Source organism: Phlebotomus papatasi, chromosome 1 (assembly GCF_024763615.1).
Source record: "Phlebotomus papatasi isolate M1 chromosome 1, Ppap_2.1, whole genome shotgun sequence".
In the NCBI taxonomy this organism is placed as follows: domain Eukaryota; kingdom Metazoa; phylum Arthropoda; class Insecta; order Diptera; family Psychodidae; genus Phlebotomus; species Phlebotomus papatasi.
Window position 1 is genome coordinate 59,422,115 of NC_077222.1, and position 25,005 is coordinate 59,447,119.

The 25,005-nt window shown below is 29.8% G+C and overlaps 1 protein-coding gene across 1 annotated transcript in view; it reads right to left on the reverse strand.

The window, feature by feature from the left end:
* Positions 1–934: 934 nt before the first annotated feature.
* The window catches only part of LOC129809500 (RIMS-binding protein 2), a 92,895-nt gene continuing 68,824 nt past the window's right edge, over positions 935–25,005 (reverse strand). Inside the window, exons 19-20 of the mRNA XM_055859349.1 lie at positions 20,467–20,534; positions 935–10,973 (exon numbers count right to left, since the gene is read on the reverse strand). Of these exons, the coding sequence (XP_055715324.1) occupies positions 10,326–10,973; positions 20,467–20,534 (716 nt within the window). The 3' untranslated portion in view covers positions 935–10,325. The remainder of the gene's footprint in view (positions 10,974–20,466; positions 20,535–25,005) is intronic.

Consider the following 25,005-nt stretch of genomic DNA (forward strand, 5'->3'; position numbering starts at 1 on the left):
ATACAAAAATGTTAAAAATTGGGATATACATTAAGAGCGAACAATCCAAGAGTTTCCTTTGAGATTATGTAATTTTTGACAATCTTTCCTCTGAAAGCTAACCCAGAAAGGTTACCATTATACGAGCTTCAGACCTAACGCTTAGCCATATGGCTTAACTGCTCTATTTCCTTATCAATCACATTTTTTTGGAAAAATTTAACTTACGATTGGATTATTAAAGATAATTAACCTATTAGACTCTCAAAACTTATAAAATTGCTCGCTATTTAGGAAATAGAGACCTTCGGGAACTGGACTAAACCTCTAGTCTGAAGACCGCTTTACGTACCTTACAATATTTAGCATTTCAGAGACGCTTGGACAAAAGATGTAGTAAAATAAAATATATTTTTAAATCCAGACAGTAGCTAATGGATCAATTATCAATTAGATCCATTGCTTTCAGGTTTAAATGGATCTTTTAAAGGGATAGAAATAAAAACTTTTGTCGCCATAACCACAAATAACCAGTGTAAGGATTACAAAAGTCGTGTGGATTGATGAGAGAGAAATATTTTATTTTATTATATAGTTATTTTATTTTTAATTATAATGGTATTTTCTTGTTCTTCGTAAGTTCATCATCATTTTCTTTTTGGTGCTGTACAGAGATACACGGGTTAATAGCGATCCATCAGCATCAATTGATAACCCTATTTTGATAAACTCGATGGCGTGACTTCCCGTGTAATGTGACTTCCGGAAACAGTGCTGTTAAAACAATAATGAGCGTGGTTTTCGTTTGAAAAAATTCGGGGCAGGTTGTTTGGCAAAATAGGGAATAATTGGCAGAAAAAATAAACAAGGTGCTATCGAGTGTATCTGTAATTGATAGGTGATGGATCACGAAACCCTGTGAGTTGCAGGATTTTATCTATAGTACGAATTTTCATTTTGTTTTTTTTTTCATCTTTTTTTTTAAATTAACATGATGACCGTATTCTTGACACAAACTGTCCATTTTCTTCTCAGTTTTTTTTTCATATAACAACTCTCTTTGTTGTATCTACCAACTTTTCCATTACATTACTTGTTCAATTTTTTAAGCTAAGTATACCTAAAATCAATAAAACAATTTGTCAGCCTAAGGTTTTTTTTTAATTACAAATTACACAAGTTTTACAAAGTCAAGCATATAGTCATCAATTACATTTTTTTAATTTATATTTTTTGGGTTTATTTCAATAATCTATATATTTTCTCCATCCTTTCATTTTTTATCATATTTTTTCTTTTTTTTTAATAATGTTTTAGTGTAATAGTAGTGTTGAATTTCTTTTTGTGTTATGCCAACTTTCTCAGTGATGATCTTTCTCTTTTTTTAATACTTTCCCTCTTATGGTATTTCTTTTGTCCAGAGGCATTTTACTTTTTTTGAAATACCTCTGGAACCTGCCTCTTATTTATTTTGCTCATCAATTAATATTCTTTTATACAGTGAAGTTTAATAAATGATATAGGATGTTGTTGTTTTAATCAGTAAAAATGTCTTTCAATTATCCATCATTACAATTACTTAATTTATCTTTCTTCACATTTTTGGTTTAATTTTTTTTTTTTACAAAGAAGAACTACGATGAAAATTATTTACGAAAAGAGTTAGATATTTTGTATTTGGAAAATAAATAGTGATATTTTATTTGTTGCGTCGAAATGAAAACACACGATTTTTGTGTTTAGAATGATGGCGTCTGCAACGGAATTTTCGAACATAGAAAATGAATACCGAAAATTTTCGAAAAGTTTGAAAATTTACGAGAGGCATATTCAAAGTTAATTTTTTTCTGTTTGTAAAATTCCAGTGCAGAAGAGACGTTTGCAATGATCTAGAGAGGAGTATGCGAAAGTGTTAAGAGGAAAGTTGTTCATTTTCTTTTTTTTTCAATTTTATTTGCTTAAATTTTGCCTTTTTTGCGCAGGAGACGATAGCGAAGGGATACTACATAATTTATTAAACATATCTTTTTAATATATATTTTTTTGTCATTTAATTAAAGTGGAAGGGCGATCTTTTCTTTCTTATCTCAGGGAACAGGGTATAATCTTTGGTTTTCCTACGATTTCCTCACACTATCATGTCTGGGGTATTCATCATCATCATTTTTTTTCTCTAAATAGTAAGGTGTGGTCGCGGGGTAGCTTTGATATGTCCGCGTATAAAACGATTTGAATAACAGTGAAATATATATTTTTAATTTAATATACTTTATTTCATTTTTTTTTAATTTCTTATACTTTTTTCATCTCTTTTCTTTAAATATAATATATTGAAGTGATTTAGCCATGCACGATCAATTGGAAAGATCACAATAGTTTATTTTATATTCCCAATTTGTTTTTTTTTTACTTTTTTGTAAAGGTTTAATCTTTTACGTCGAAAAATGTACAAAATCTAACTAATTTTTCATATTCTTAAAGAAAGGGTGGGGTGGGACGTAGTTATGACTTAAGGAAATGAGAATTCTAAACATTGAGGAATGATTAATTGAGAGCTTAAGGTGCTGGAGAAAATTTGGAAAAGGGAATATACAAATGAACTGGCTGATCAATCCGCGCGTCAAACATTCAGAAGGCACCGAACTGAATTTTTTTTTAGTATTCTTTTATCATAATTTTTTCACCTCTCCACAACATTTCTCTCTGTTCATACGTCGATCATCCTGTGGATCCCATAACAATAGTATATATATTAACAGACAAATAATCTTTTTCTTTAATAAATTTTGTTTTTTTTTTTATTCATTGAGCTGACGTGAAACTTTTAGGGTGTAGTATTTCTTTCAAAAGTGTTGTTGTGTTTATTAAATTTTATTTGAGCAGATGGTACAGGGGAAAGAAGTATTTTGTGAAGTAAAATCTCGTAAAGGAAACTCATAAAACATAAAATGCAAAATTAATATAATTTCTGCGTATCAAAAGTTAAAGGATATTGACAACTGCTCTTAAAGGGAGTCTATTGGCCTCTACGCACTAGAGAAATTTATGTCCATATTGAAGAGTTTTTCCTGTACAAGTGTGGAGAATTTGCTTCAATATGGACATAAATTTCTGTAGTGTATAAGGCCAGAAGGTCCAATGATCCCATTTTCATAATTTTTCCAATAATCTGCACCACCTTCAGATTGGCTATGTGTCTCGACTGTGGAACGTATTCCATACTCGATCGTTAGTGTTGTCACAATGAGATTCTCCCACACCAGAAGGCTGCTCATAATATAAACCGGAATTTGATCTTAAATCTGATACTGAAGAATTATAAAAGCCTCAACTCGAGACACTCTCACAGGAACTACGACAGGGGTTTAGATGATTAATAAACGTGTGAGATCATGTGAGATCTGTTAGAATTTAAGCAGTTATTCCAACAATCTCTATCAAATAAAGGCCAAGTATAAAGTACCCACTGATCGAGAAACTCACCCGTAACTTAGATTAGAGTGATACATTCGATTTTCAATGTTCCACATCATTGTTTATTTTCCAAATGAAAAGTCTCGATTATGGAACCTATTCAATATTTAAGCCCCTAAGGGCCAAATATACAACACATTCTCATCAAAACTGACTTTTCACTAAAATCGGGACGGGGATATCTGAATTTCAATAATCTAAAACAGGATCTAAATTACCGAGGAAGTGTTTCGACTGTGGAACATGTTCAATACTTGAACCCCTGGTACCAATTTTTTGAATCTGTGACGTATAGTTTATACAAAAATAACTTCCTCGCATAGTCAACATGATTCACGTTATCACCTAATTGTCAGTGAGAGTATTTCGACTGTAAAACTTGTAAAATGGATTTTTTTTCGAATGTAGAACACAATGACTTTAAATATGCGTGCTATGGATTCTGTGTCCCAATTTACGTTTCTTTGAAACCACATATAAGAAGTTCCACACTTGAAATCATAGCAATCTTTCTAGTTTATTTGCAACCTAAGTGCTGAATAAATTCCACAGTCAAGATGCTGAGATTTAGTGATATGGAACAGTGGTTGGTGGTAAGTGATTAGTCTGTCATTTATAAGTGACGTATTAGACAAAATATTTCCTAATTGCTAGGATCGACCCACTGTCTCTCGAGGAATACGGATTCATTGAATAAGTTCCACAATCTGGGTACTCTCAATAGAACTAACACGGGAATCCAGGGTAATAATCGAGTACTCCCGTTACAAATATAGGTAGTGGCTTAAACTCACTCGATTAGAGGGTACTTATACTTAAACATGCGCGAGTTACGCAATGTCTAGAACAAGTTCCACAGCCGAAATACTCTTATTGGAACTTAGGCGACGATTCACTGTGATCATCGAGTAATCTCGTTATAAATGTAAGTAGCGGGGTTAGACTCCCTTGAAAAGAGGCTGTTCATATTTGATTTTCACGAGGATTTTCCGATATTGAAGAAAACAAGTTCCACAGTCAAGACAATTTATTGGCACCTATTTTAATGGGTGCTTTGGTTATTGATAGCAGAGTATACCATCACTATTTAAGCAGCTGGTTCTATATATTTGACCCTTATGCCCTGGACACACTTACGACTTAAGCCGAGAGACGACTTAGTGGAAAATGATGAAAATGTAGTTTAACCATTATTTCTAATATAATTACGCTAAGTCGTCTTTCGGCTAATCCTCAGGTCTGTCAAGGCTCTTACGTCTTAGACACAGTTACGACTTAAACCAGGAGACGGCTTAACGTATTATAAATCAAAATAATCATTTGACTAAATTCCCGTCAGTTTTCCACTAAATAAGCCATTTCTCGGCTTAAGCTGAAAGACGGATTAGTCAGAAACTGATGGAAATGTAATCTAATCATTATTTTGATTATAATTACATTAAGTCGTTTCTCGGCTTAACTCGTCAGTGTGCCTAGGGCATTATGATATCGATATCAAACCTGCAAAATAAAATGACGTATAAAATTAAAAAAAAAGTACTTACTGACTAAATTTAAATTAAAAAGAGACTAAAAACTAAAATGTAATTGAATGCCACATCTGAAATTAAACTTTTTTGCTTTCTATACACTGAGAAAAAAAAGAGGGTGCGATTAACATTTTTTCCTCATAACTTTAACACTTTTTGGATGTAAGAATATATCAACATTTTTTAATGTTAATTTTACACCTTATTAAGGGTAAAATTAACATGAAAAAGGGTACCTTTAACCCCTACTACACCTAAAAAGGGTAATATTTACACCGATTTCGGATCAATACTGCAGGGTAAAATTAACATTTCCGGATGGTTATTTTAACTTTTTCGGATTTCTCTCAGTGTATTAAATAAAAATTTAATAAGTTTTCAATCACAAGATTTTACATTACGGAATATTTCACGCGTCTGTACTTGTGGGAGTGTGAAAGGTTTCCTCTCTGCGTTTCTTTGAGAAATGGGTTAGTGTATCGTATGAAAATTGTATGAAGAAGGTTAAAGTTGAGATTAAGGTTATTCCATTTTTAGGTGTCATCTGCATATTTTAGTATTAAAGATTTTTAGTTGTAGATGTTATGCCAAATACAGATTTATATAAGAAAAAAAGCGTCAATGGGGAATTTGTGTATTCATTAGTAGCAATTTCTTTTTAAAGTGTGTTCATTTTTTTTAGAGATTTTGAAGTGAAATCTTGAGTGAAATTTTGCTGGTTCTACGATTTTTCATTGGGTATCACTTAATAGTTAATGATGAAGTCTCACAACAACTTTCTTCTTCACTATGTTTTTTTTTCATGTCACTATAGATGTAAATATTTGATAGACTTTTATTGCAATGTAATTCAATAAAACGCATTAATAAAATATTTATCATATAGCTTTGTGATTTTTAAAATCTTTTTTTCTCATTCAGTAAGATATTTGTTATTGTACTTGAGCTGTTTTATCTATTTTTATTCCTTTTTTTTCATTATTTTAACATGATTTATAATGAGCGTATGTATGCGTATGTGGAAAAGAATTTATTTATTTGTTTTATGTAGTAAATTATTGAATGTAGAAATGATGATCGTTTTAATAAAATGTCGAAAATGTGGTAAATATTGTCAGATATCTTTTTTTCTGGTTCTTATGACAATTTCTTCTTTTTATATTTTCACGTTATTTCATTTATGTACACGTAAGTCAAACACAAGGATTCAATACAGCATATTTATTTATGGTATTTTCTTTAATGTTAGTATTTTTTTTTTCAATATTTTTCTGATACTCTTTCTTCATCTTTTTTTTTATCCGAAATTCCAATAACTTTCCAACCCTCAAGTATTATATTGCAACGTGGTTATCTCACCATTCCAGCCAGCCATGTGATGGGTTTTAAGAGAGGGAGGCGATGTTTCAAAATGTGAAATTGTTAAATGATAACGTTCATGTGGAAAATTGCTAGTTGAGGGAATGAAAAGAAAATTTTTCCATTCTCGCGATTTTCTAGGCAAAAAACACATACAATAAACACAACTTCTCTTGTGAACAATACTGATATGTTCCAACTTGCGCTCTTCACATTACTCAAGAGAGGAAAGAATACGCATTTTTTTTTTATACTTCACTTCGTCATCGGGTATAAAATGAAAGTCAATCTATAAAAAATCCTACCAACTAGCAATTTTACTTTAAAAATTTTCAACCCTTTATTTTTTTCCTATTCTCGATATCTCTGTATTTATTTATTAATTACATTTAGCTGAAATGTATTAAATAACATGTCATCTCATCTATTTTTGGTAACATTTCCGTGGCTTTTTTATGGACATGATTTTTCATTATTTTTTTTTCAAAGAATTTTGTTTCATTTTTTTTTTGTTTAACTGCGTTACATTTTGGAGTATATTTTCTTCTTGGTGTATCTTGTAATATTATTGCAAGCTGAAATGTGATTTTGATTACATGATAAATATATTTGAGACCTTTGTTAGTTCCATTGTTCTTTCTATACATATTTCTTGCAGACAGTGTGTAGCAATTCAAACGCATACATTTTTTTTTGAGGCTCATATCTTGTCGTATAGTAAATTATTCTGATATAATGTATCACCAATTTAAAATAAAAAAAATCTAACTAGAGAGGCAACTACACTGTCGTTCAAAAATGTAAGCTAAAGTTCACGATTTAGTCTTGAATCAATTCTAATTAAGACTGACATATTGGATATCAAAAAATATATTTTAAAAAATTATTATGATGCAGTAATAGTCACGTAGTCAGACGTATTCGACTTTTGGAGATTTCATCTCAATTTTATGGTTAAAAGAAGTTTGAATATTTTCCTTTATCCACTTGAAATGAAATCTTTCATTATTTTAAATATTTTAGGCCTATCAAATTATTTGATTGGCTAACTAGAGCTTTCAATGCTTCGAATGCTTTCAAGCCCCAGCCAATAAAAAGCACGATAGTACTAAGATATTTTATGAGAATGAATTTTTCATTTTTTTTACCTAAAATATTTTAATTAAACTTAGAAACATTTCCTATTAAAAACAATAAAGAACTATCACAGAATTGGATTAGGGTAGGGTAAGTGTGCCAAATTCTGGCCACCTTTTTTGTTCCTCGAATTTCCATGAACTTTTAGATTTTACGTACTCTAGAGAGTATACAATGCAAAAGAATAACAAAAAATGTAGCTTCGACAAACGAGATGACATGAAAAAGATATTGGAAGAATTCCCGAAGAGCAAAGAACTATGAGAATGAAGGTGGCCGAAATAGGGCACCGAAGCTATGTCTATATTTTTATTTATTTTAAAATGTACTAAGAATGATTTTAGAGTAAATAAAGACGGTAAACTCTTTACAAGGTTCCAAGCAACATTCTTACAAAAGAAAGAATAAAAAAATCAATTTGTATTTAAAATATTACATTTCAAACTTGAGACTTTGACGCTTGCATGCAACTATGCCGAAATTTGGCACACTTACCCTAACTGTACAAAATTTTGGCATAGTTGCATGTAAACACCAAAGTCTCAAGATTGAAATGTAATATTTTTAATACAAATAATTTTTTGTTACTTTCTTTTAAGGAGTGTTGCTTGGAACCTTGTAGAGAGTTTATCGTCTTTGTTTTCTCTAAAAGCAGTGTTAATGCATTTTCAAATTAATAAATATATATACATGGCTTTGAGTAAAATTTCGGCCATCTTCATTCTCATAGTTCCTTGCCTTTCGGAATTCTTTTAGCTTTCCTCACGTCATATCGTTCGTCGAAGCGACACTTATTTTTTTAATTTTATTTTCATAGAAATTTGAGGACCAAAGAAGTGGTCGAAATTGCAAGCTGGTCGAAATTTGGTACACTTACCCTATGGAGAGTAGACTTTAAATTAAACTCAAGTGTACCTCAAAACCTTTAAATTTAAAGTCTTTGTCCCTGAATACGGATTTAAAGATTTTGATCAATTATTAACCCTTTAAGGACGATTGGAACACCGGTGTCCCACAAAGAAAATAATTTTTCCTGACTACCTAAAGTTATTTTTTCTTTATGTTTGTACATAATTGCAAAGAAGAAGGTTGAGGGAATCTAGGGTATTTTTTGGAAGTCTCCAGCTATTTGCTCTATAGTAAATTTTTAAGCTCAAAAATTACGAATTTTTAAATTCTCATAATGAAAATTAATTTTAAATATTTTTTATATTTCCAATTTTTTTTAAGCAAAACCTTTTTGGGAAAAGAAACTACAATACTGAAACATAATATTTTTCATTAGATTGAAAATTATCATTCATTAGTATTGTCAGAAAAATTACTTAAATTTTTAGGCTATTTTTGTCCCTATCGTTCATAGAGACAAAAAATACACCAAATCAGACTCTGTTGACTTTTCGAAGGCCAGATATAAGACCTTTTACTGGTTTTGTTCATTGGTTTCATTTTTATTGCTGATTTTCTGTCCGCGAAAACTGTCTCGTCGTTAAAGGGTTAATGGAACGAAATCTCCTAAAAAAAACCCTTGAACTGGAATAATTTAAAAGTTTGGATATTATTTAAATACGAATAACCTTTAAAAATCAAATTCAAAATTTTAGGCATTATAAGCTTTATCTCTTAAAGTAGGACTTACATTAAAAGAAATTTGATACAATGAAAAGGTTTAATAATTTTTTTATTATGAAATTATGCTAAGTATTTACGATAAAATTATTTTTTCGTCCGAAATTTAATATGGGTTTTCATTTAAACATATATTACCAATTTTATAGAAATAAGAAAAGTTTCTATACATTAGATATTGGTTTTAAAAAATTAAATTATGCGAAAAATAATTTATCATAATTTATTAAAAATAAAAAAAATTTAGATGGTTAATATACGCATTTTAATTAAAATTGCATTTGTATAATAATTCCGCTAAATAAACAGTGAATTTTTGGGTTTATTTATCCTGTATGCTCTGTTTTATTTTTAAAAAAATCAACAATTTCAAAAAGTATGGTTTCCAGACCATGAAACACGTAGGTTAAATGCACCCCTTAAAACCTGTTCCTCACTTAATGTCACGTTAAATAAATTGCACTGAATTTGGCTTTTTACAAAACACCGATAAAATACTAATTAAGAATTTTAGAGCATTATGACCAGCGCTCAATAACTTTTGTTTGTAAACATGTTTTCAAAATTTCCTATGAGAATGAGCGAGATGACTACATCTAGATCTCATTCACTCTCATTGAAATTTCAAAAACATGTTTAATAAATAAAACTTATTGTGCGTTGGGCATTAAGAGGTCTCATTAAAAGTTTCGATAATGTTTTTTTTTCCCTCAATTCTTGCTATGCTTTTTATTTATTTAATAAAATGACATTCCAAAAGTAGAGTACGTCTGTAAGAATGATAAAATGCAAATTCCGGGCACTTATCTGTACACTTTTAAACCACAGTGTAGGTAGAGCGGTTTTGCGGAAAGGATTTTCGCAATGGACTAGGAAAATGAGTCACAAAATTGGCGCAAAAATTACGAATCAGCTATGTAAGATATAAGATTAAAGGATTTATTTTTTGGTAATAATAATGTTTCAATAGCTGAAAAGGTAAGAAAGGAATTTGAAAGGAATCCGCTCAGAAGCAGAAATAATGTGCGTAAGATCTTTATCATAATCGTCATTATTATCGTCAATAAGAATTTTGTTATAATTTCTATTATCAATATTAATCAATATCAACAACGGTGTCAGTAACAACAAGAACAACGATGTGACGCCGAGTCCAGCCTCATGGGGGCATGGGCACATCATATCGAGACGATTAACTAGTAAACGGGGCGGTCGGGGTTATTTGCCGCCAAGACCGAATTTCATGAAAATCAGTTCTTTGCCTTTGGACAGGATGTCACCACCGGGCGCCGTAATCTCATTCAATTTTTGCATGAGATTGGGGCCCTGTTGACCCGGCATTCCGGGCTGCTGTGGCTGTTGGGCGCCCTGGAGGCCGCCACCGAAGGCACCCATACCACCAACACCGCCACCCATCTGACCAGTCGGCTGGCCGCCAAATGGCTGTTGGGTCATCCCTGGCTGCGGAATGACCTGCGGCACACCCTTTGGCGGCTGCTTATTGAACAGCCCACCTGTGGCCGCATTGGTTGCACCCGAGAACAAACTGGACGCCGTCGAGAACATCCCACCGCTCTGGGGTGCACTCGTCGTAGTCGCCGGATACTGTTGCTGTTGCTGCTGCATCGATTGCATACCACCCATGCCCATCCCCATCGGCTGTCCCATTTGTTGCTGCCCCATTTGCTGCTGCCCCATTTGCTGCTGACCCATCGGCTGCTGACCCATCGACTGCTGACCCATTTGCTGTTGTCCCATCTGCTGCTGACCCGGCTGTTGCTGTTGCTGCATCTTCTGCTGCCCTGGCTGCTGTTGCATATTAATACCGATCCCGCGACCGATCATCCCTCCTTTCCCCAGCATCCCCTAAAAAGCGCAGCTAAGTTAATTCGACAAAACCCACCAACCCACTGCACATTTTTTTTTCTTTGCACACTAAATTTTTTCTTAGTATCTTCTCAAAAACAAAAAAAAAAATTAAAAAAAAATTATAACATTTATAAACACTACGCTATATGCAAGAAATTTTATCCAAGGAATATTTTGTTTCCAAATACAAAAATAAAATTTTAAAAATAAAATCTCAAGTATATTAAATGTATGAGAAGGATTAGTGATAGAAAAAAATGTATAAATTTGTTTAAAATAAGAATAAATACAAAAATTTTGTTCAGAAGATGTGGAAAAATCTAAATTCAGACTGTAAATTCAAGCTATTGTACTATTAATACGCTAATTACAGTATAATATAAAACGACTTTTTACGGAATTTTTAATAGAAAAGTGGATTGTTTATATGTATTTTTTAATAGTTATTTTTTAAAATAAAATTTGTGACACTCTTAAGTCTTCTGAATAACTTCTAATATTTAAAAGGATTTGTACTTGTACAGTTCCAGTCGGAAAAAAAATGTTTTTGCATTTTTTCTAAAACAAATTGAGAAAACAAAGTCGAAATGGTCACCAGTAAGACTAAAAATTTTGGATTTAATAAACCTGAAACTATAGTTATTACAAAACACCATTCATCTTCTTTATAAGAAGTATCACTGTTTTGTATGAAAATTGGAAAAATCTCTTTAAAACTTATTATTTGAATGCATAATGCCTAGAAAATTAATACCAGATAGAGAATCCTCTAAAAAAATGAGAATCGGATAATTCTTTTCATACCGCACTCATGTATTACCTTTTCTTATGCCCAACGCACAATAAATTTTGTTTTGTAAACATGTTTTAGACATTCCAATGAGAGTGAATGAGATCTAGATCTAGTCATCTCGCTCATTCTCATAGGAAATTTTGAAAACATGTTTACAAACAAAAGTTATTGTGCGCTAGTCATTATCATCTTTAATTCTAATTAAACCAATAAAAGTAAAAACTTTGCGAATTTTTAACTTGCAAATTTTAATAATAAAAAAAATACCCAATGATTTTTCTTTAATGAATTTTTTAACTGAGTTTTGCTTGGTATGTAGTATCCCTAGGATACGTATTTTCGTAAGGTTCACTTAAGGTGTGTAAGGCGCAATCCTAATTATTTAGCAAACAAAAGACACGAAGTTATTTGATTAAGTTATTTTCCAAAATTTTTGTTTAAGTGAGCATTTCCAAAACAATTTTAATCATCTGAACCGTTGTCTATCTTAGAATTTTTCAATGAGTTGTCCACTATAAATTATTTTATCAAAAATTATCACTTCAAGTAAAAAAATACATTTAGTAAGATATACATAGCGTATACTTGTCTCCAATCATCTCTATTGCATTATACGAATTATTTATTACCTAATCCAATTTTTGATTTGAAAAGCATATTGAGAGTTAAGATGAAAACAACCATCTGCGAGAAAGTTCTTGAGGAAATTTCCTATAAAATTGTGAAACTGCTATCTCTTGGAGTTCGAGCAGTTAAAATTTGAGCAATTGGACAATTTTTTCTTTTACGAGAGTCAGTAATAAATCAAAGTAAGATGTCACAAATTGCCCCATGATTTTCACTATACTCTTTAGCAAATTTGATACTTTCTACAAAATCAATTTTTTGAAAACGTGTCAAAAGATATATTTCCTTTTAAGGGGTTACGTGGGTCAAGAATGATAAAAAATAGCAATCTTCCAGCCCTACATATGGCGTCTACACACTACAGGCCATTTTCGTCAAAAATAGCCCTTTTAAAAAAATTGACGTTTCTGCCTACAGTAGTGATAGGGAAAATTGTGTTTAAAAAAGCTTGTTTTTTTTGTAGACGTGGCTTTAGGTAAAAGTTTAATTCAAGTTCTTACATATAAAAGTTAGTACATTTGAAGTATAATTTTTGAAATTACTTTTTAAAAATTTTGGAGACTTAAAAAACAAAAGAATTGTTTTTTACTGGACGAAATTACTCAGAGTAGATTCAACTGAAATCTTAAAACGAAACATTCTCTGTTAGCTAATGAGTTAGGACAGAATCACATTGACAATAAAATGCTCACCGTAGCCTCACCGTATTTCGTTAATTTACGCATTTTCATTGCAATTCTTACGCAAATTTTTTATAACTGTATTACCTTATCTCATACTCGGTGGCACTAGGTGAAAATAATATAAGAAAATTGAAGAAATAAAACGAAAACACGATAAACAGTGAGCAAAAAAAAACTGTAAGAGAAATTAATCGTACAGTTTTCTTTTGCTCACCGTTTATCGCATTTTCGTTTTATTTCTTCAATTTTCTTATATTATTTTCACCTAGTGCCACCGAATATGACATAAGGTAATACGGTAATCGAGAATTTCCGTAAGAATTGTAATGAAAATACGTAAATTAACAAAATACGGTGAGCATTTTATTGTCAATGTGATTCTGCTCTTAAACTAATCCTTGAACAAAGGTTTTAAAAAAATAAAATTTGAATTTTTGGGAGAATTTTATACAAAAAATTAGCATTTTCGACGTATTTTACACAACGTTTCGTCTTGTAGAATACGTTGTAATTAATGAAACATAAAATCTTTCGTTCAAGGACGAGTTTAACTCATCTGTTAACAAGAAATATTTGGTTTTATACCTTCAGTTGTAGCTACTCTGAGCAATCTATCCATCGAAAAACATCTTCGAAAATCAGCTTACAGCGGCTAAATTTAATTTTTTTTTTTAATGAAAGTCTCAGAAAATATAGTTTAAATGTTGTACTTTCACAAACTTGAATTAAATAATTTTTTTATTATGTTAGAAAAAAATAGAGGAAACATACGTTTTTTTAGCTTACTTGGCGCATGTAAATCTTTGAGATTGAGAAAATTGGCATAAAAAATGTAGAGAAGTAAATTTCCTATAAGTTTTTTTTTTTTAAAACAAATTTCAGTCTTCTAGTAGCTCTTAAAAAAGCAACACGTTTTGTTACAATTTGCCCCACGTTGCTGAATAATGTATTAACCAATTATTGAATATCTATAATTCTTCTTTTATTATCTTATTTTAATTTCATGCATGTGTCTATAAACATTCCACTTTTCTCTAAAACAACATTTAAAAAATTAATTTCTTCAATGTTCATGTGTGTCAGAAACAATATAAAGGTTGTTTCTTTAATTATTATAGCCCCAAAATTTCGTTAGTAATTCAAGATATGTGGACTAAAAAATTTAAACTTCTTGTTTATATTGAAAATTATTTTGCAAAATTCAGCAATTTAAGATTAACCTGGAAAGTCTATTTCTATTAAACAATGCATCAAAGTTTGATTGGATAAACGTACAGATATATTTCCACATCTTCTTATCAAATAAAATCAAATATTTTTATAATTTTCTATAAGTTTTTTTTTCAAAATTAATATTGTGTTTCATAAAATTCTCTAACCGACTGAGTGACACTATTTAACTTCTAATATTATTATTTTTCAATTCATTTATTTATCAAAACTTTAATTTTATTTATTTACTAAGCTCAACATTGCATTTCAATTGAAGAAAAGAAGAATGAAGTGGTCATTCTTCCAAATCTAAAAACAAATCTAAATAAACATTTTTAATTTATATATTTTTTTTGTATCAACAAACTACAAATATCTTTACTCAAAATTATTTTTGTATTAAAGACATGAAAAATCAATATTTCTTATTTTAGCAAATATGAAAAGAAAATGAATCAATAATATGCAAATGAGTGAAAATTATGAGAGAGAGAGAGATACAAAAAGAGATAAAACTTTGATTTGAAAAACAAATAACGAATGGAATAGAGAAGTTGAAAAATAAAGAGGCACGATTCTACCAATCAAAACACAACTTTTATTTATTATTTTTCATTTTTTTTCAATGTTCTTGTATGTAAATCTGATAGAAGAGAAAATTTAAATTGCATTCAAATTAGAGCTTTCCATATCACATTTTATATATTGCGCAATTTTATGGACAGTCCGGAATACAATTTCAACTTTGCATTTATTGCATAAAACGACTTTTTTTTTAGCACTTTAATTGTTGTATTTTCCATTTATTTTTTTTTATGAAAGAAAAATTATTTATTTATATTATATGCGCGACGACAGAAATTAGCCCAATTAACTTACTAATAGATGTGTGCCTAAATAATTTGGGTATTCACAAAATTGAAATTGCCATCCGAATTTTTGATGATGACTTATTCAATGGTTGTACAAAATTCAACGAAACATTTATATTACAAACACTTGAGAGAAGAACATTCATGGAAATGAAATTGACAGGGACAGAAATTTTCTTCATCACTAAATGATGTGAAGAAAAAGACATTTATTCTATAATCACACTATTGAACAAGAAAAAACGGAAGTATATTTATATATCAAAAATTGAGGAAAGAGAGAGAGCATAGAGAAAGGATAGAAATAAAACTACAAACATGCAGGGTCATATTTAAGTTTTATGTTCATGAGGGTTTGTTTTTGTCTAAAATTGTGAAAAGAATTTTATTTTTAAATGTCTTTCTTTTCTATTAATTCGCTTCAAAGTGTGAGAAATAGCACTTGGCTCATTTTGTTGCTGTGTTTTCTTGTTTTTTTTTTTTTTTTTAAATTAAGATAGCAAGTGATGATGATCTAAAATGTTGCATTAAGAAGATATTTAAATTACACATTATATAAATTTCGGATTGTCAATTTTGCTTTTATGGGATTAGAGGAGTAATTTTCTTTTTCAAAAAACCAATTTTAACACAACACTAATATTGAAATAGACCAATTAACGTGTTAACACTAAAAAGAATCTATATATCGCAATCACCAAAAAAAAAAGGAAATATATAGATGCTATGCACAACAGGAATCTTCTGAACTTTATTAAATTTATCTTTTTATTTAATTTTAATTTTAAATTTTCAATAATGGGTAGGGAAAAGTGTATTGAACTAGACAGAGGATTTACAGAATAAACTCGTATGAAAGAAAATCATCATCAAATATTGGTAGCAAAAACAAAGGAAAACAACCAAACAACTCAACTTTTCAATTAATTTATTGTAATAAGAAAAATGGACAGAAAATCCAATCATATCTCATGGATGACTTTCACAAATCATTCCAATAGACTAAAACTATTAACCATTCAAAAAATAATTTGATAAAATGTTATTGAAGTAGTTTTTCAATGTAGATGATGTGATTTTTCTTTTCTTTTCACAAAATTTCTAACTAATCTTTTAGTGTAATTTTCTTTTAATAGCTTCTGGTTAAAGCAGAGTAAGTCCATTTCTGCCCTACTCAAAAACAAAAATTTACGCGTCATTTGGTCGTTTTGTTGGAGATTGTAATTTTTTCCCAATAATCTTAATACATGATTAAGAAATTTAACAGATTCTGAGACGAATTGCTGAAACACTCTCTAAAATGAATTAAAAATTTAGGTGAAGTTTAAATTGATTTTTCATCCTACATTTAATCCCTTAAAATTAATTTAATTTAATCGTGTTCAATAATTGGGTAAGAAATTTTAAATGTTTACAATGCTTTCAAACTCCAACCCATCAGAAAACACGTAATGCAACCAAATTATTTTTATAGGGAATTATACTTAATTATATGATGATAATGCTTTATTTATTAAACATGTTTAAAGCTTAATAAAATAAAGTTTAGTATCTTTTAAGGGAGTAATCACTTTATAATAAGCACTTAAAGCTCCCCATTTGTTTCACGAAGTCTTATAGAATCAATTACTCTCTAATTTATTTTTTAATCTTTCAGATTCTGGCAATGAAAAGATTTTATCATTTTTACTGAAATCACTGTTTTACTTTACGTTTTCAATCAACTCTAACCAAAGTTTTCAATTTTCTTCCTTCGATTTTTCTTAAATTTGACACAATAATATATTTTTTATGAAAATGCATTGATGTTTTAACGACTCTACCACATCTTTTAGATCAGGAATATTTCATGAAATCAAAATTCACATCCCTGTTTTTCTTAAACGGTTTTCATGGGAATATTAAGAAATATTATTACATGTCTATTTCTTTCTTTTATGCCCAGCGCACAATAACTTTTGTTTAGTAAACATGTTTTTGATATTTCAGTGAGAATGAGTGAGATCTAGATCTAGTCATCTCGCTCATTCTCATGGCAAATTTTGAAAACATGTTTACAAACAAAAGTTATTCTGCGTTGGTCATTATGCCCAACGCACAATAACTTTTGTTTGTAAACATGTTTTCAAAATTTGCCATGAGAATGAGCGAGATGACTAGATCTAGATCTCACTCATTCTCACTGAAATATCAAAAACATGTTTACTAAACAAAAGTTATTGTGCGCTGGGCATTACACTCTTATAAATTTAATATCAGAAAATAAATTTATTTTCTATTTGCACGCAAAAGAGAGTTTCTGACAAGTGTAACCCATTTAAGAAAGACAGGGATGGAAATTTTGATTTCAGTAAATTTTCCTGATCTAAACAGTGTGTTAGAGGCATAAGGAATATCAAGAAAAAAATAATAATTAAAGACTTTCTTTGATCTAATTAAAATTGTACCGAAAAGAAGAAGAGTAGGGGAGACTGGGGCAAAATTTGTCAAAACGAAAATTTCAATATTCACTATTTTCTAAAAAAAAAAAGATACTGAGGCTTGAAATTTTTATTTTAGATAGCCTTCATGAATTTTCTTTAACTTACAAAGTTTCAAAGTATTCGAGAAAGGATTATACAAAATAAAAAATAATGAAATTTTGAGCCCAATTTTTGGAATATTTGGCTTACAGAAAATATTAATACTGATTAGCTCAATTTAAGCACATTTTTCGTTGAGATAGAGAAAAATTATCTTCGAGAAAGTTCTAGAGGAATGAAATTCCTATAAAAATATGTCTATTTGATATTTTTAACGTTTGCGAGAGTAAAACGTCACAAATTATCTGAAGACTGACAAAATTTGCCCCAGCAATTTTGAGAATTTCCACAAAATCAACTTTTAGAAAATGATTCGAAAATCACATTTCTTTCTAGATAGAGGAAAATAGTCTTCTGCCTCTTCTGCAATGTTGTATAGAGCAGTAAATTTCCTATAAGAATATGCTTGTTATAAAACTTTTAAGTGTTCTCAGGGCTCGTGAAAGAATTAAATATGCGTTTTGACAAATTTTGCCCCAGTCTCCCTAATTTGCATTAATAAACAATATCATGGTTTTCTGAATAAAAATATAGACGACTATAGGGGGAAGTGGGGCACCTTTGAAATTGTGATTTTTCACCTATTTTTAAATAAGATTGAGCCTTATCGTGATATAATTTAACTGCTCAAACAAATTGAGAAGCTAAATTACATTATGATATGGCTCAGTTCCACTTGAACATGGGAGAAAAATCTTAATTACAGAGGTGCCTCATTTTCAAAGGTGCCTACTTTTCCCTACTGACATTTTAAAAAGTTGCTTTTAATTTTCTGCAAAGGTGTATGATAGTACCATCATTTAGTGTCAATGTGTTATTTAATGACACCTTGATATTTTGTTTCACTATATTTTTTTCACACTAGAGAAATTTATGTCAATATTGAAGTAAATTCCCTACTGGCATCTACACACTAGACAAATTTATGTCCATATTGAAGAGTTTTTCCTATACGAACGCAGGGAATTTTATTTCAATATGGGCATAAAGTTCCTTAGTTTGTAGAGACCATACGCTTGTGTAGAAAAACACTTCAATAAATACATAACTTTCACCAATATGTAGAGGCCATAATATTGAATTAATGGCCTGTTGACACTACAGAAATTTATGTTCATATTTCGCTAAATTGAAGACATTTTGACAGTGTTCCCTATACTGACGTAAGATATTTGTTTCAGAATGCCAAGTTTTAACGAAAACTTTTTTTATGGCCTCTACACACTAGAGAAATTTAAGTCCACATTGAAGAGTTTTTCCTACACAAGCGTAGGGAATTCGCTTCAATATTGACATAAATTTCCCTAATCTGTAGGCGGCATTAGCTTGTGTAGGAAATTGTCAAATATGGACATAAATTTCTCTAGTGTGTAGAGGCTATTAGTTAGCTAACCTTGTAGATAAATACTGATCATGCCTTTTTCAAATTTTCAATATTTTACGGGCACTGATGAGAAGACTTAAAACTTTTACCTAAAAATGCTTACTATAAGAACAGGACTCACAAGGGTTCGCCTTGAAAAAAAGAAACCATGATCCAAAATACATATGACAAAAATTTCATAAATCCAAAAAACGACAAAAAATTTAATTAAAAAAATGTAAAGCGATTTTTTAAGTTTTTTTTAAAACAAAACATTTATATTGCTCTCTTCGTCGAGTTTGAACAATACTGGAAGTCTAAAAAGATAAATCTTCTCATGAGGATAATTTAGGATGTGAATTAAGTAATATAAGAATATCATTTATTATAATTTCTGATTATTTTTCCTAACATATCGGATTTCTGTGCAGAAATAAACCATCACAGGAATATTAAGAAATATGCACAAGTAACACTTGATAAAATAGAGAGAGTGCAATCGCAATTCATTTCAGAATCTGTCTATCAACTACAAAGGCTCTGTTTAAGCTGTACCATGTGTAAGTTCTAATTTTGCATTTTTCATCTAAGAAAAATATGTAAATTTTTCTCTAATAGCTTTTGAGTGACTTTGAAAATGATCACATCAAGTGTCTACTTATTGAGACGCTCTTGGATCATTACTATTATTTCAAAATAATTAAAGATTCTATCAAATTTAATAAAAAAAAACTAAAAAAAATTGTGTGAAGGATGAATTATTTAAAAAACGGTGTCGAGCAAAAACGAAATTAACCAAAAGTAATTGTATTGACAAAAACATATAACTTCTATAAAAAAAAAGTATTTGACTAAATTTAACTATAGCAGCAGCGATCAGTCGGCGAGTTTTAAAAGTATAAAGTAAATAAGTAAAATAAATTAAATAAAATAATCCAACTCTTCTCATTGCAACTAATTTTTGTTATGAAATTCAAAATTGCGTCACGCAGCAAAATTGCAGTATTTTAAAACACTTCAAATATGATCAAAAAATAATTTTTTTTTGTAAAATTTTGTCTAAAGACAAATATTTAATGTACTTTATGTGCTACAAATTATTTATGAGTGGGCAGGTGGGTGTGTTTCTCGTTTTTTTTTCTTTTCTTTAATTTCAATTTTAATTATCTCATGATTGACTTAGCTCATTATCTAGTTCTTCTCTTATATTTTTTCAAAACAATTTTATTGAAAATTTTTTTGTATAATGAGCTTATTTCTTTTAAATATTTTTTTTTTGTTAAAATCATTTTCTCTTCAAATAATGTACCAGATTCAATAGCAAATTTTTAGTTAGCTTTCTTTAAGTAGTTAGTTACCTGCGTTTGGTGATCGGGGGCAGGGTGGCCCGTGGTGTCTAACAGTGTAGGGGAAGTAGGGCGAGCATCTAGCAACAAACAACATGAAGACTTGACATTTACCACAGCAGAGCAATTCGCGTCTAAAGGCGTTCGGCAAGATCTCCCCAAATGCCGACCCTACTCCATTCTTTAAACATTTACAAATTTCTTCATTTACAAAATTATTAACATTATTTCATTTGACTTTAAGTTGTGTATTAATTAATTTATCTCTTCATATGTGCATCATTTTGCATAAAATACTCATAGTATTATTTATTTATTTTTTTCTTTAAATATTATATTAACGACTGACAACAGTAGAGATCAAAACAGAAATTATCTCTATCCACTTGTAAAAAATATTGTTGATTGCGTTTGTACAAAACAAAAGGATAATATAGGGTATAAATTTGATTCAGGAATCCCTTGCCTTCGCGCCCTAAACACGCTGATAGTGAGTATTACAAAAGACAAGATAGAAAGAGCTTTTTAAGTGGTGCGCACACTGAAACATTTAAAGCATCCGGCTTAAGATTGATTTTGTTTTGATTTTTTTTTTGGATTCTTTTTCTTTCAATTTTTGTTTTAATTCTCACAAAAAATAATGATATTCTTTTCTTCTTCATGTCACATCTTTTTGGTTTTCTTATTTCTTTTGTTGTTTTTCATTTACCAAAAATGAAAACAAACGTAAAACTTAAGAAATATATATGTATGTCTAAAATAAAGAAAACATGATAAAGTCAGATGGAAAAGAAGAAAGGATTAATGACGAAAAATTGTCACTTTATGACTTTTCTTTCATTTTCATTTCAGAATTAATAAGAAAAGAAAGAATAATGTTTATTATATTGAGTTGTCCGTTTTCTCTATCGCGTAAACTCAATATATAAAATAAAATTTTGATTTCTTGCAAACTTTTTATCCTCCATAAAATATATTGTCATGATACCAATGCGCTTTTTTTCGAAAGAACTCTTTCTCAAACTCAATATAGAGGAGGATTCTATGAATTTATTTTGAAAAGAAAATTAATGAATTGATTAACGATGTGTTTTAAATTACGCTGTGTTAACATGAAATTTCTCTTTTACACTGAAGTATTTTAAATCATAATATTTTTAAATATTCAACTAGATAGATCTTATGGCCTCTGCACATTGTGTAAGTTTCTTGTCAAAATGGATCATTTTGAAGTGAAACACTTGTAAATGTGCACGAAAATCGCGTCAAAATGTGCCAAAAGTGGGTCAAGTTTCCTTTTTGACGAAAATTTGTCATAAAGTGTAGAGGCTATTATATAAAAAAGTATATATTATAAAATATCTGATGGAAGCAATAGATTTAAATATTTTAATTTCGCAAGCTTCACATTTTAATTATTTTCAAATATTCTTCGGAATATCGAGAGTTCAGTTATTTAGTTAGCTAAGAATTGGATCGCATTGATTGGCAATAATCTCACGTTTTCAGTAATTTATCTTCTTTTTTAGATATTCGCATATTATATAGTTATTGTGTGAAAAAAATTAAAAAGTCTGGAGATCTATCACACAATTTAACATTTTTATAAAATTCATTTTCCAAACGAATATGAATTATCTTCAATCTAAGTGCAGATAGTTTCTCTTATTGCATTTTATCTATATTGGAAAATATCCAGTAAAATATTAGGGTATTATAAACTATTTAAAACAAAATGTTTATTTTCCAGAACTATGCATACGTAAAATGCCCAGCTCAGTATTCTTTATATATTTTCGTTCTCCGATCTCAGACTATCTGATAATGAATTTCAATAAATAATGTAAGTTTGTCTAGAAATGCGAAAGCAATTTCGTTGGCTCAAAACAAAACTATCGTAAGTCTAAAATGCAACTTTTCAGGAAAGATGTTTAAAGTTTGACAGCAAACTTTCAACTCATCATCATCATCGTCTTCAGCCGCTTATCCCTATTGGGGTCGCGGGCCCATGACATCCAATTTAGCAGCCCACGCTTTTCGATCCTCCGCCACTTCAAGAAGATGTTCGAGTTCGATCCCAAGGCGCTTCAAGGAAAGATTCTGAATTTTATTCAGCTACCTTGACTTAGATCTGCCTCAAGGTCGACGCCTCCTCACAATGGATTGCATATCTTTCCTGGGGAATCTTTTTCTTTCAACTTTTGAAACTATTTTATCATATTTAAGCATTGAATATCGGTTAACGATATTTTTAAATTATTTACAGTAAAATTGGAGCCAATAAATAATTGTGCCGGGTGATTTTAAATTTTTTGGCATAATTTTGCATTGCAGGACTAACTTAATCAATATAATATTTTTTTACGGATGTAGATTTAAGGTTTATGCATCAAAAGATACCATCTTTCTATTTGTATATTACTGTTAAGTAGACTTACAATACTGTTGTTTAGAGCCGAAAATTTGTAAAAAATAATGTTAACGCTTAATATTTTATAGCCCTAAAATTATTCATTTGATGTAACTCCTGTGCACGATGGAGTTTTTGTCGTCAAATGTCATCTATTAAGTAGTTCTACTGCACTATATAGTATCTTTTATTTTAGTTTTATTTCCGTAAAAATTATTCATATACGAAAAAAAGATTATAGTCACGGAAATTTTAATAGAATTCTAGAATTTTCCGCGATTTGGTTCAACTTTAAGGTTATATTTAGCTTGAAGAGGTGTTATTAAACTTACTAAGTAAGCTCTTCCCAAAACTGATTTTAGTTTTCAGCAAAAAATTAAATTTGGTCAGTTTAAAAATCCATTTGAGCAGTAAAAAATCAAAAATGCTCAATAAAAAATTCATTTGGGTAATAGGGTAAACATCCTAATTCAAAACCTTTTCCAGACGCTTTAACTTTGACAGAAATTTCAACACATTAAGTTCATTGTTTTTTTTTTTTTTTTTTTTGAAGAGAATTACATAAATTTGCTCATTGACTCTTCTAGAATGCTACTGTTTAGTGAAAATTCTTTAGATATAATTTGAAAACTTCTTAAATACAAGAAAAATACGCGAACGTAAAATGCTTCTATTGGAAACAAATTAATCCAAATGGAGACAAGGTAAAGTTTCTAATTGGAGACAAACAGTGTAAGTGAAACCGCGACGAAAGGCTACCAAAACCTTGTTGAGTTGCTCCTGAGTGCAGGATTTGTTCTTATTCCTGGTCTTTTCACCTTTCCCATCTAAAACAATAAAAAAATCTCTCCAAAAAAATCATATTTCCGGGATTTCCTATTGAAGCATCTGCAGACACTTCAGGAAACTCCTTTTTGTTCAATTATTTCATTTGAAAACTTCACGTGCTGTTAAAAATAAAGATTAACACTTAATTTAACTAAAATTATCCAGAAATATGACATAAATGTTAAACAAAACGAATAAACAACAGTCTCCTTATGTGTTTTTCACTGGAAAACATGGTCTATCCATGAAAAATTCGATCGATGAAAAGGTACACTTTTAATTTTTCTAAGAAATTAACAAATTAAAATTTGTGAATATGAATGGATTTTCGCTTTATTTGGAGCAAAATTAACTAACAAGGGGAGGAACCCAACTGTCTCCCGCGGATCGGGACGAAACTTGGCATGTAAGTAGGGTCCATATAGAAAGTTAACCAGCCACTGGCTTTTTACTGTGCGGCCATTAGAAGTAGTCATTGTGACCATTCATAGTCATGAATTTCTTATATATGAAAGATTCTTTTAACATTTGTTGCTATTTTTCTTTGACCTGAAAATGCGTTTTAATGATGTTAAAGCTTGGTTTGTGAGTTACTGATGAACGTCAGAACCCTTTCATGGGATACACCTTCATGGTAATGTCATAGGTCATCCGAGTAAACATTATACTTTTTCAAGGAAAATAATATTTTTAATATCAGCGAATTTTTCTTTCAGATAGTTTAAAAATAGCGAATGGGAAAAATTTCTTATTTTTCTGTTCCTTCTTTTCCTCTTTAAATTTTACTGCTGCCGGATTTCTTTTTCTTTCTGGTAAGATCCACATTGCATACTTTTTCGTCTTCAATTCTTTTTATTACAAAAATATTTGTTTTTTGTTCATATCTCTGCCATTTTTTATTCGATTTTGATGAGTAAGTAGTCGTTAGGAAGGTCCGAATGAGCTTTATAACATACCCAAAAAACATAAAAATCGGAAAATTACAACTTTACAATTTTTTTATTACAATTTTTTTTTTAATAAATTGTGTTCTTCCTGAAATTGTGCAAAAATTTTAAATTACATGTTGATGATAATGATTACTTATGATAAAAAAATCCAATATTTTTATATTGTATAGAAAATGTGTATTTTCGAAAATTTCAGACTAACTATTATTGCTTTCTTTTAATATTTTCCAAACATTTCAAAGTAGAATTTTAAAAAGTAAATTAAAACTCATATAGACAAAACTAACCACATAATTTTAATGTAATTCGCTGTTAATGTAGTCAAACGTTAATTCAGCCGAAGAAGTATTTTTTACCTTGAAA